The 14,246-nt window shown below is 34.0% G+C and overlaps 2 protein-coding genes across 5 annotated transcripts in view; one reads left to right on the top strand and one right to left on the bottom strand.

The window, feature by feature from the left end:
* Nucleotides 1-14,246, top strand: part of npepps (aminopeptidase puromycin sensitive) — a 302,499-nt gene that overhangs the window by 97,957 nt on the left and 190,296 nt on the right. The gene's annotated exons all lie outside the window — the stretch shown is intronic.
* Nucleotides 1-14,246, bottom strand: part of gpr179 (G protein-coupled receptor 179) — a 99,394-nt gene that overhangs the window by 35,772 nt on the left and 49,376 nt on the right. For all 4 annotated transcript variants that reach the window (XM_087273305.1, XM_087273303.1, XM_087273304.1 and 1 more), the window contains 2 exons: nt 9,035-9,131; nt 6,307-6,518 (listed from right to left, as the gene is read on the bottom strand). In XM_087273305.1, coding sequence (XP_087129431.1) covers nt 6,307-6,518; nt 9,035-9,131 — 309 coding nt within the window. The remainder of the gene's footprint in view (nt 1-6,306; nt 6,519-9,034; nt 9,132-14,246) is intronic.

Genomic DNA, 14,246 nt, shown 5'->3' with positions numbered 1-14,246 from the left:
TGTCCTGATCCCAGGGGTTTCATGTATGATCACTTTTATATACAGTAACATCAGATACCTGTCCTGATCCCAGGGGTTTCATGTATGATCACTTTTATATACATTAACATCAGATACCTGTCCTGATCCCAGGGGTTTCATGTATGATCACTTTCATATACAGTAACATCAGATACCTGTCCTGATCTCAGGGGTTTCATGTATGATCAATTTTATATACAGTAACATCAGATACCTGTCCTGATCTCAGGGGTTTCATGTATGATCAATTTTATATACAGTAACATCAGATACCTGTCCTGATCCCAGGGGTTTCCTGTATGATCACTTTTATATTATATACAGTAACATCAGATACCTGTCCTGATCCCAGGGGTTTCATGTATGATCACTTTTATATTATATACATTAACATCAGATACCTGTCCTGATCCCAGGGGTTTCATGTATGATCACTTTTATATTAGTTAACATCAGATACCTGTCCTGATCTCAGGGGTTTCATGTATGATCACTTTTATATTATATACAGTAACATCAGATACCTGTCCTGATCTCAGGGGTTTCATGTATGATCACTTTTATATTATATACAGTAACATCAGATACCTGTCCTGATCCCAGGGGTTTCATGTATGATCACTTTTATATTAGTTAACATCAGATACCTGTCCTGATCTCAGGTGTTTCATGTATGATCAATTTTATATTATATACAGTAACATCAGATACCTGTCCTGATCCCAGGGGTTTCATGTATGATCACTTTTATATACATTAACATCAGATACCTGTCCTGATCCCAGGGGTTTCATGTATGATCACTTTTATATATATTAACATCAGATACCTGTCCTGATCTCAGGTGTTTCATGTATGATCAATTTTATATACAGTAACATCAGATACCTGTCCTGATCTCAGGTGTTTCATGTATGATCAATTTTATATACAGTAACATCAGATACCTGTCCTGATCCCAGGGGTTTCATGTATGATCACTTTTATATACAGTAACATCAGATACCTGTCCTGATCTCAGGGGTTTCATGTATGATCAATTTTATATACAGTAACATCAGATACCTGTCCTGATCCCAGGGGTTTCATGTATGATCACTTTTATATTAGTTAACATCAGATACCTGTCCTGATCCCAGGTGTTTCATGTATGATCAATTTTATATTATATACAGTAACATCAGATACCTGTCCTGATCCCAGGGGTTTCATGTATGATCACTTTTATATTATATACATTAACATCAGATACCTGTCCTGATCTCAGGGGTTTCATGTATGATCACTTTTATATTATATACAGTAACATCAGATACCTGTCCTGATCCCAGGGGTTTCATGTATGATCACTTTTATATTAGTTAACATCAGATACCTGTCCTGATCTCAGGTGTTTCATGTATGATCAATTTTATATTATATACAGTAACATCAGATACCTGTCCTGATCCCAGGGGTTTCATTTATGATCACTTTTATATACATTAACATCAGATACCTGTCCTGATCCCAGGGGTTTCATGTATGATCACTTTTATATATAGTAACATCAGATACCTGTCCTGATCCCAGGGGTTTCATGTATGGTCAATTTTATATACAGTAACATCAGATACCTGTCCTGATCTCAGGTGTTTCATGTATGATCACTTTTATATACAGTAACATCAGATACCTGTCCTGATCCCAGGGGTTTCATGTATGATCACTTTTATATTAGTTAACATCAAATACCTGTCCTGATCCCAGGGGTTTCATGTATGATCACTTTTATATTAGTTAACATCAGATACCTGTCCTGATCCCAGTTGTTTTGTGTATGATGACTTTAAATAAAAATAGAAAATAAATATGAGTTATGTTAATTAACTAAGATCGAGAAAGAAAAATTAACCACGATTTATTACAGAAAATGTGGTATTTATTTGTTTAAACATGACTGAATACCATATTTTAAACTACAAAAACACGGTTAATCTTACCACAACCATTATTATTTGGTTTAAAATGGAAGTACAAAAGCCCAGAGACAGTAAAACGGAGTAAAACGAGGTCAGCCATTTTTGCTAATGAAATCTTTAAAATATAACATTATAAAAACAAAAAAATAACCTGTATGATTGTTTTTTTCCCTCGTTATCCACCGCGGTAAGTTCTTTATCCATAATCATCCTGTTTGAAATGACCGCGCTAAAAAAGAACCTGTACTGCGCATGCTCGGTGACCTCTCAGTATTGTTTTTTTTTTTAAGGGGGCGTTTCCCAAACGTCGACCGAGCCACGCCCATTTTACGTCGTGGTAATGAAACCCCTGGAATTTAGTGCATGCCGAATTTTAACAGTCGAATTTGATCCACTGAATTTATGGAAGCGAATATTTGAACTGAAATAAAATGAACTGAAAATGACCTTTTGAATATTATACATCGTATTTTTAAAGGGTATTGAATATTTTGTAAGTGAAATCTGAAAATTGAATATGAATTATTGAATTTTTAAGTATGAAAACGTGTTTGAAATATTTTTAGTTGAAATATTCACATCTTAAATAAACAGCTATGTTAAATTTCAGGACCTAAAAATACAAACCCTGGAATTCAAGTCATTAAAATGCAAGAACTTGTTAATACGGTGTATTATTTTTTTCAGTTTGTGATATTCAACAAGCTTTTTAATTCAAGACTTTCGGCATTGATTTTGTTCCATACGGACTGCTGGCGCGTTGCTATTTTGAGAATCTATAATAGATTTTTCATTAGACCAAAACTAACCCGGTCTAAACTCCGGCGCAGAGTTGCGCCTCGCTTAAGCACTGCTTAATTCACACAAGAGAGCAACAGGCAAATATCTTTACATATGAAAAAAATTAAATATTAAGGATATATATAGGATATAATAAGAATAGATATAGTATATAAATATAAAGGATTAAAATATTACAAAACATATTATTTTCTAGCCTACATAAATATGAAAAACCACTGCTTTTATGTTTTCTTCATCTCGAGAGGTTTATTTAGTTCATTCATAACAATTTGCTTTTGTATAATGTTATTATTAGCAGTATTATTTATTATATCCATATTTATATTTGTTTTATTAAAAACAAGCTTAGATTTGCCCACCTGTCAGGTTTTAGACCATATGGGGCAAAGCATGTGTTTTAGGATATAACTCAGGTTTTTGAGCACATTTTGCTATTATTATTCATTTATTCATTTGCTGGAAATTAGAACTGAATTTAGAAATAGTTTTGAAACGAATATTTGCGCTTAACAAACAAAATTATTTATTTATAGACTAATTGTTGTCTGTGCGTAAAGGTTTCCCTATCCAAGAGCGAATGTGAAAGTGATCCATTATCTCTCATTCTCACGCAGTAGATGCTCTGTTTAACAGTTTTCTGTTAAAAAACTGTTAACTGTTTGCTTGTGAAATGCTCATTTTTTTTTCCACTTAGACTTACTTTACGTCCTGTAAATAGCGAATGCGCTCTTGGCGCGACGCAGCTGACTCTTAAAGGTAATGGGAGATGAGACTCTTATTGGTTTATTCTTAAAACACACCTATAACTCATTAAGAAAATAAACTCAACCCTTTTAAACCATGCGCCGAAGCGCAAGGCAAATTTCCCGTCCTTAAATTAGCAAAAACGCGTCCTGACACGCCCTGAAAGCATTTGCGCCCTGCGTTTTGCGCATGGATCGTCAAAATAGAGCCCATAGTGTTTATAGAAAATCATCATACCCATTTGAATTAATGACTTTATTTGTCATGCAGCCTGCAATCAAATCAAACTATAATAACTGTCCCAGTCTTGAAATGATTTTGCAGCCTTCTTCTAAACCAGGGGTGTCCAAACTTTTTCTTATGAAGGGCCAAAATCTAAACTTGAATAAGGCTAGTGGGCCGAAGGTAAATATAGTTGCCATGGGTAAATTCCAAATTTATTTGATAATATTTAAAAATGACAAGAAAACATGGCTTTATATTAACTAATCCAGTATTTTTTTTACATTTTATAATGAACTTATGACAGTAAAAACAAAACAATCTCATTTATAACAGAATTACAGTAGTTTTTGCCGTGACTTGCTTGCCAATGTCTTCTGCATAGCTCTGTTGAATTGACAGTATTTCTATTTTAAACAATCTGATTCATTTACAAGATTTAATTATTTAATTTCCGTTTCATAATGACGTTCTCTGTGTTAATGGCATTCGCCCCAAACCTCCCCATCATTCTCACAATCCTCTAAGTTGGGATGGTGGGACAAATCAAATGTTACAATGGGCCAACTTTGGCTCATAGGCCTTACTTTGGGCATCTGTGTTTAAAACTGTGCCTTTCTACAACTTTATCCTAAAGGTCTTTTGAAAGCAGGGTATAATGTGAGTAATGGTATAGATTTTCACAAGGTATGATGATTTCCTATAGGCACTGTTTACATATTACAATGTGCAATGTTTAATACAATCTTAGATAAACGTAAAAATATGGGAAAAAATTATCATTGTTGTAATCTCACAAAGAAATGTTGTTTCGAATCAAATATTAATGATCCCATGTGGATCGTCACAGTGTTTTGTTCCGATTGATTGATTTTTCTTTTTTTCAAACTGAGAAAATGCTTTGTTTTAAAACTGTTGACATCAGGATGAATTAAAAACATATTAGCATTACATGTTGATTTCAATATGTCTACAGTTTAATCTTTAACTTCATGTAAGGAAGTTGTTCTTTGAACCCAAAAATCAAATTAAAGTTGATTATAGCTTGATCTCTTTAACAATTTACAATTTAATTCCAGCCGCTGTGATAAAAGGCAATGAACTTGGCAATGAAAGCCAGAACTTCTGTATATAAACATACATACACACTTTATTAATTACACCTTTCCAACTGCTTGTTGGAAAAGCATCAGAATGGGGAAGGAAGGTGATTTAAGTGACTTTGAATGTGGCATGGTTGTTGGTGCCAGACGGTCTGGACTGAGTATTTCAGAAACTGCTGATCTACTGGGTTTTTCCACACACAACCATCTCTAGGGGTTTACAGAGAATGGTCCGAAAATAAGAAAATATCCAGTGAGTGACAGATCAAGGCAAATACCTTGTTGATGCTAGAGGTCAGAGGAGAATGGCCAGACTGGTTCGAGCTAATAGAAAGACAACAGAAACTCAAATAACCACTGGATATAACCGAGAGGATCTCTGAATGCACAACACGTCCAACCTTGAGGTGGATGGGCTACAGCAGCAGAAGACCACACCGGTTGTCACTCCTGTCAGCTAAGAACAGAAAACTGACGCTACAATTCCTACAGGCTAACCAAAACTGGACAATAGAAGATAGGAAAAACGTTGCCTAAAGAGTCTCGATTGCTGATGCGACATTCAATGGTAGAGTCAGAATTTGGCGTTCACAAAATGAAAACATGAATCCATCCTGCTTTCTATCAATGGTTCAGGCTGTTGGTGGCGGTGTAATGGTGTGGGGCACATTTCTTGGCACACTTTGGGTCCATTAGTACCAATTAAACATTGTGCCAATGCCACAGCCTACCTGAGTATTGTTGCTGACCATGTCCATCCCTTTATGATATCCCTATATCTTCTGATGGCTACTTCCAGGAAAATGCACCATGTCATAAAGGGGGAATCATCTCAGACTGGTTTCTTGAACATGACAATGAGTTCACTGTTCTCAAATGGCCTCCACATTCACCAGAACTCAATCCAATAGAGCACCTTTGGCATGTGGTGGAACGGGAGATTCACATCATTGATGTGCAGCTGGCAAATCTGCAGCAACTGCGTGAGGCTATCATATCAATATAGACCAAAATCTCCGAGGAATATTTACAGTGCCTTGTTGAATCTATGCCACAAAGGATTAAAGCAGTTGTGAATGTAATAAGGGTCTAACCTGGTACTTGTAAGCTGTTGAGTGTACATTGTGTATTGTTGCAAAGACGAATGGCAACAAGCCCATATTTCCTGTGGAAACAGGTGCCACTCAAATAGAATTGTTCCAAGCTCAATGTTTTTGAATGGGGTTACGGCTTTGAACACTGGCTGGTTATGTACTTGCCCAAAATTAATATCAAGTCATTTTAAACCTGAAAACTTTTTGTAGCTTTAAGCAACAAATTTCTGTCTGTGGTTCACCTAATGGGCAACAGTGTGACTAATACCAACAATTTCTGAATTCTACATACAGTATAGCCCCTTTAAACGATGCCATATTTTCTCTATATTAATTAATTATGTTCTGAAAACTGACCTTGGTTTTTCTGCACTGATATGCCACCAGCATGCTGATTAGCACAAGGATCATGAAGAGGCCCTGCACAGCCAGAACAGCCGTCCTCAGGAGCCAGTCCTCCTGCACCCAACACGGGGCTCCATCCTCACATTCAGCACAGCCGGGCCAGCACGGCACACACACAGGGACTTCTGGGTAACAAGCTTGGGTGTTATTCTCACGGTTGTTCCCTGGAACAAGATATATCATCATTTGCTGTTCTTTGCTGTTTTGGATTTAAATGTTATACACATTACTTTCACCTACAACAATCCTACAGTGTAATTAATGATGCATTATAGATTAGTATATAAATGCTTCAAAGTTTGTTTACAGCCTGTTTATATTCAATTGTTTTATATACATATAATATAATATAATATAATATAATATAATATAATATAATATAATATAATATAATATAATATAATATAATATGTTTATTAATTCATTCATTTTCTTGTCAGCTTAGTCTCATTATTAATCCATGTTCGCCGCAGGGGAATGAACCACCAACTTATCCAGCACGTTTTTACACAGCGGATGCCCTTCCAGCCGCAACCCATCTCTGTGAAACATCTACACACACACTCATACACTACGGACAATTTAGCCTACAAAATTCACCTGTGCCGCATGTCTTTGGACTGTGGGGGAAACCGGAGCACCCGTGGGAAACCCACACAAAATCAGGGAGAACATGCAAACTCCACAGAAACGCCAACTGAGCCGAGGTTTGAACCAGCAACCTTCTTGCTGTAAGGCGACAGCACTACCTACTGCGCCACTGCATCACCCTAATATAATATAATATAATATAATATAATATAATATAATATAATATAATATAATATAATATAATATAATATAATATAATAAAGCTAGTGGTTCTCATTATTGAATGATATATATTGCACAAATGACAAATCATCATTTACCATATTTTATTGACTCTTTTCACCAATTTTTTTTGCACTGAAAAACCAAGACAGTCCAAGACTGTCCAAACCAAACCAAGAAATCATAAATATATGAGGGAATATAAAAGTGTAATTTCTAGACCTGGTAGGTCATGAAAGTTTTAAAATGTCATAAATTATTTTTTAAGGAATATTTTTTTAAATATTTACATTCTGATTTATTATATACATCAGGTAATCTTATTGTAAAAAGTACTTTTATTACTTTTTAATCCAGTAAATTATAACTAGAAAAGTATTCGTTCTTATTGAAAAGAACTGTTATTGGAAATACCAAACAGAAAAAAAACACAAAAATTTACAAAAACAAACATGTTAAAGCATGTTTGTTGCCTTTCTTATTATCATATACTATATTACTACATTGTATATTAGATATTACTATATACTATTAACAGCAGGGGCAGATTTAACCCATAAGTAGGTAAGCAGCCACTTAAGCCCCCTGGAAATTTGAGGGGGCCCAATAAATACCTAGAAGTATAAATTATATCTGTATATTATACAGTTAAAGTCAGAATTATTAGCCCCCCTGAATTATTAGACCCTTTGTTTATTTTTTTCCCCAATTTCTCTTTAACAGAAAGAAGACTTTTCAACACATATCTAAAAATAATAGTTTTAATAACTCATCTCTAATAACTGATTTATTTTATTTTTGCCCTGATGACAGTAAATAATATTTGACTAAATATTTTTCAAGACACTTCTTTACAGCTTAAAGTGACATTTAAAGGCTTAACTAGGTTAATTAGGTTAACTAGGCAGGTTATGGTAATTAGGCAAGTTATTGTGACTATCGAAAAAAAAAAATAGCTTAAAAGGGCCTAATAATTTTGACCTTAAAATGGTTTATAAAAATTAAAAACTGCTTTTAATCTAGCCGTAATAAAGCAAATAAGACTTTCTCCAGAAAAAAAAAATTACCAGACATACTGTGAAAATGTCCTTGTTAAACAGCATTTAGGAAACATTTAAAAATGAAAAAAAAAATTTAAATAAATAATAATAATAATAAATTAATCAATCAAAGGGGGGCTAAAAAATCTGACTTCAACTATGTGTGTGTGTGTGTGTGTGTGTGTGTGTGTGTGTGTGTGTGTGTGTGTAAAAATAATGTAGCCAGAGTCTTACAAAACGTGAAATTTTTCTATAATTGTATGTTTGTGCAAATTGGTCTTCCACAACGAAAGTGTATTATTAAAAAATAGATTTAATTTTAAGAAAAATAAATGTAAAAAAGACGAGTGAGTGATATAGGAAGACGACACAAAAATACAAATAAAATAAATAAAAATACTTATTAGTAATGCATAGTAGGACTGTTGGGCCTAATGGCTGGAATTACTTATAGGGCTCCAAATAACTAAATTTGCCCTTGATTAAAAAGCATCATGTTAACTATATAATAAAACAAGTCTTAACCGACTGTAAACCAATGATTTATCATTAAGGGCCAAAATGGTCAAAACAATGAAAGTTTGAAATACACTAAAACAATCAAAACCGAGGTATTTATTTTATTGATAATGTAAGGTAATAAACTTGATTGTTTTATGTTCAGCGAATAAGTTAACCTAACAAATCGTTTGTGTGGAACCCAACATTTCTTACAGTAAGTTTTATGTAAAAAAAAAACATTTTAAAAAGCATATTAAAAGTCTTGAGTCTTTCAATTATTCTTGCAGAAACGTGGAGTGATTTCTTGGATGCAATTGATTCCTTACTTTTGTTCTGTATGTCTGAGATTGGACTGTAGTAGCCCTTTTTACATCGGCAGCAGTACTGACCCATCCGGAAGCCCTGTTGTGGAATGGGCTCACACTGGGAGAAAAAGAGAAAAGAAAAGTCATGCACTTTTGTCTGTCATCTGCTTTACCTTCATCAGTAAAGAAAAGTGTTGCTCCTAGAAAGGGGGAATGAGCTGCCAGCGGCTCTGTGATGATGATGGTGTGCTCTCAGCTTTCTGCCATTAATTGCATGTGCAGTCTCTCATCAGCGGTTTATCTGAGAGTCGGCTGACCCACACATCAGACTCACTCTGAGTTAATCTAAGCTAAATCCTAAATGGAAGGGTAATACCTCTATTGGCAGAGCTTGATCTTTTTATTCAAGGAAATCCATCACTGTCCACATACATTTTTATGTTGTTTTCAGGTTTTATCATTATTCAATCAGGACGAGACACAAAAATGGATAGTTCAGCCAAAAAATTACATTATTGTCAACAAATATTACTCATCCCTAAACCGGCCTTTTTTTTCTCCTGTTGAACACAAAAGATGATATTTCGAAGAATGTTGCAAAGCGGTGCCTACGTACTACCATATATATTTTTTTCCTACTACAGAAGTGAATTGTTACAGGTTTCTAAAACATTCTTCAAAATATCTACTTTTATATTCAATAGACAATACTAATTCCTAAAAGGTGCGGAATATGTACATTAAACTTTGTATGACTATATATATTTGTTTCATGATGTGTAACACTTTATCTTACAATAAGATTGGTTAATGTTAGTGAAGTCACAACAAGCAAGAATCAATTCATTAGTTACATTAAATATTACCTTTTTAATGTTTATTAATATAAAATACTTCACAAAGTTTTTAATAATATAGATTATATCTACTAAATTGTAAACATTGCAATAAGGTCCCATCAGTTTACATTAGTTAATGCAGTGGATAACATTAACTAGATATTTGTGATATATTTGTTACTGTTTTTTTATATATAGTAAAAATATATTAAAGTACAACTATCATCATTAAATCTTTATTAAATGTTAGTTTATATTAACGGACACAAGTTTAGATTTATTTATCTTATAAATGTTGACATTTCTAATAATATTAATACATGTTTGAGGAATATTTGTTATTAGTTTGTTTAAACAAGTGCAGTTGCGAAATTAATGTAAAAAATAACCGTAATTTCAATGGTTAAAAAAGAACTGTAAAAATGCTACAGTGAAAATCTGTAATCTGGTTAACAGTAAAATGACTGCAGGATTCCCTGCATGACACTTCACTTTTTATGCGTTTATGTTGAAATCACTGTGCTTCTTTTTTGTTTCTCTTATCAGTGATGCACATTAAAATTTTGAATGTTGAAAAATAATGTTTTATGGGATAATTTTAATTCTATGTGTGTTGCCATGATGTTTAGTTGTGTTAAAGACACTAAGGGCCCTATCATACAGCTGGCGCAAGTCGCAAGATGTATATGGTGCAATTTGTTGCTATATTCACACCAGAGCGAATGTATTTTTCATGTTTTGCACTACGTTGTTTAAATAGCGAATCCATTTGTGCCACTTTGTGGACTCGGGTGTGCCGGTCTATGAAGGAGGTGCGTTAAGTATTGTTGACAAGTTGCTATTTTGAGAAACTGAAATAGATTGCACCATCGACAAAAGCTGGTCTAAAGTTCAGTTTGTATACTATTAGCAGTATTATTCATTATATGTATATTTATTTATGTTTTCTTTTCGGCTCAGTTTCTTTATTACTCAGGGGTCGCCACAATGGAATGAACCACCAATCACCAGCATATGTTATAGGCAGCGGATGCCCTTCCAGTCACAACCCAACACTGGAATACATACACTCTTGTATTCACACACATACTCTACGGCCAGTTTAGCTTATTCAATTCACTTATAGCGCATGCCTTTGGACTGTGGGGGAACCAAAGCACCCGGTGGAAGTCCATGCAAACACGGGGAGAACATGCAAACTCTGCACAGAAATGCCAACTGACCCAGCCGGGGCTTGAATCAGCGACCTTCTTGTTGTGAGGCGATCGTGCTACCCACTGCGCCACCATGACGCCTTTATGCATATTTATATTTGTTTTAATTAAAACAAGTTAAGATTTGTCTACCTGTTGGGTTTTGGAGATGAATGCATCACCATATGGGGTATAAGAATAGGATGTGTGTTTGGACAACTTTTTTACCAAACTTCATTGTTATTGTTTATTCATTCGTTTGCTGGAAATTAGAGCTGAATTTAGAAATCGTTTTGAAGCAAATCTTTGAGCTTCACAAACCAAATTAAATATGTAGGCTAATGGATGTCTTCGGTGGAGTGCGTACAGCACCGTTTCCTTATCCACAAAAGTACAGGAGTAAAGATTAAAAGTAAAGTAAAGAGAAAGTAAAGAGGCAGAATGGAAGAAGCTTATTCTTTATCCTTGCACTGATGGTCTGTAAAGCGTTCAGTTTTTCCACTTACAAAGTCCACTTTGTAAATAGCAAATGAACCATGGCACGACGCAAGGACTCTTAAGGGGAATAGGAAATGAGACTCTGATTGGTTTAATGCACATTGTGCTCAAAACACATCCATAACTCATTAATAGAATAAACATAACCCTGTTAGACCATGCACCAGGTCTTTTTCCATCCTTAAAATAGCAAAGGTCGATTCGGACATGCCATTAATGCTTTTGCACCATGTGCTTTAGACTTTGATCTTAGATCGTTAAAATAGAGTCCTTGGTGTCTCCTCTATATCAGTTTGTCTCTGATTGTGGGAAAAGTTGTTTGATATAAGAATTGATTCATCATGTGTTGTTTTTGTCTGTGTAACAAAGATATGACATGTCGATGTTTGTACTTCAAAACACTGGTGTATAATACTGTAAAAAAAATGAAATACGGCAATTTAATTAAAAATTATGGAAAATTCTTTAATGGTTTCTACCATATTTTATGCGGTAACGTTCTGGCAACCACAGCTGCCTTTTTTAATGTAAATTTTACATATTTTTTTTGTGAAGTCCCAGTTATTCTGTATTGTTACTACATATAATTAGTTAACTATATGTACTTATTTTATGGTTAGGTTTACAATAAGAAAGTTGTGTATGATTGGTTGCATGTAATTGTGCATGATTCGTTGTTATTACTGTAGTAATTACATAGAATATGTGTAAACTGTAAACTAGTATTACAGTAACTCTTTAGTTAAACTAACACTCATTTTTGTATCTGTACTTTACTGAAATACATGAAAAGCTATTGAGTAGAATAAATTAAAAAGTGTTGGTAACTTATTGCCAATGACTTGCACAGTCATTTGTCTACTGGTTTCTAACATCCTTCAACATGCTGTATTTTGTGTTCATCAGGAAAAAAAGAAGTTCATAAAAGTTTAAAACCACTTCATGGTGAATATATGACACCAAAATTTTCATTTTTGAGTCAACTTTTTCTTTAAATACCCATGTAAATATATCATACATCATGTCAAATTAATATTTCATACAATGATGCATCATCATGCCACAAAAAGGGTTCTATTAATACTCTGCTCCTTTCATTTATAGGCGGATCAAGTCAATTCTCATTAAATTCGTTCAGTGTGCCAAATCCTGCCGTTGTTTAACCTGTCAACACCTGTGAGTTTGTGCTCTGGTAGGTCAGGATGAGGGGGGTGGGGAGGGGGTTGTCTGAGTCTTGGGGGTGGGTGGTGTAGAGCTTCTGCTCTATGTTTGGGGGTCAGAGTTGGGTGGGTTGGTGGTGGGGGGTTGTGTATGTGAGCATCACAGGATTATCAGTCTAATCCTTCAGATCATCCTGCACCCAGTGCTCACATCTTTAAATAGAAGGTCTGGATGAAAGTGGGAGGATGATGATGGAAAACAGTGGGAACAGGAAATGGAAAATGTATATAACAGGCCAGCAATTTAAAGAGTGAAGCAGGTGATGTATTAAGCTTAATAATGTAAAGAGTGAGAGAGTGAGAGAGACATGAAACATGTAGTATTAAAGTTAAAAGTCGCAACTGTCACCACTGGATTGCTTGGCTGTGCATCAATGGATTTGCTTTTCAGTGTTTGGACTTTCAGCAGTAAAATTTAAATCACACTGAAATGAACTAAACTGAACTGAAAACTGGACTGACACAGTTTCAATGTACTAGAACGTCTATGTTAAGCTGCTTTGACAATCTACATTGTAAAAGTGCAACTGTAAATAAACATGAACTGAAAAATATTGAAAAGGACTTCCCACTAAAACAATAACAAATAAATTGTCATTTTTCTTTTTTTAGTGGAACACAGATATCTTGTATGTCTGTCCTTTGGATATGCAGAATTGAGGAATTTTGGGTGAACTATCACTCAACATGACTTTGTATACACTGTAAAACAAAATAAGTAATTTTACGGTTTATGTTCATCAGCTGGGGTGCTGGAAAAAAGTTAAATAAAGGCTGTCATATTACAGAAATTTACTGTAAAATAACAGAGGTTGAATTATAGAAATTTATCAGAAATTTTAATTTAATATGTAAATATCTGTAATTTAATGTCTGTTATTTTACCGTAAATTTCTGTAATTTAAAGAACTTTATTTTACTTTTTTTTTCCTGCACCCCAGCTGCCAGAAATAACCGTAAAATTATTTTTTTTTACAGTGTACATATAATATAAATTGAAGCAGTTTATAAATAATTTGAATCCAAAGCAAATTGTTGTGTAATTTACAGAATAAAAGAGATCAAAGGCGATAACTAAATTCTAAAGCTAACCTAACGGCTACAATACAGTGGAGAATCAAGCATGCTCAAAAAGAAAAAAATAAATAAATTCACCACCAATTCAGTCAAGCATTTTAAATTGATCTCTAAATGTGCTTTGCCACTGCTTGTCCTTTGGTTAATGAAATTCATCCTCTGAACATATGGCCTATAAAGTACTATTGTAATAATTGTAGATTAAAACTCTGTCTGTTTCTTCTTCCAGATGGTGCTAACTTTTCATCCTGACAATATGAATAAGAGCATTACATCTAGTCATTTCTTGAATGACAATGAAATTATGTTTAGCATCTTTTAATAACATATTAAATACCCAGATTATGTTTTTTATTCTTAAATAATTGTAAATGATTGATATTATTTGCTGCATTAGCTATAATTA

This window comes from Danio rerio, chromosome 11 (assembly GCF_052040795.2).
Source record: "Danio rerio strain M-AB ecotype USA chromosome 11, GRCz13ab, whole genome shotgun sequence".
NCBI classification, from domain to species: domain Eukaryota; kingdom Metazoa; phylum Chordata; class Actinopteri; order Cypriniformes; family Danionidae; genus Danio; species Danio rerio.
Note: the sequence above shows the minus strand (reverse complement) of the source record. Positions and strands in the feature narration are given on the sequence as shown.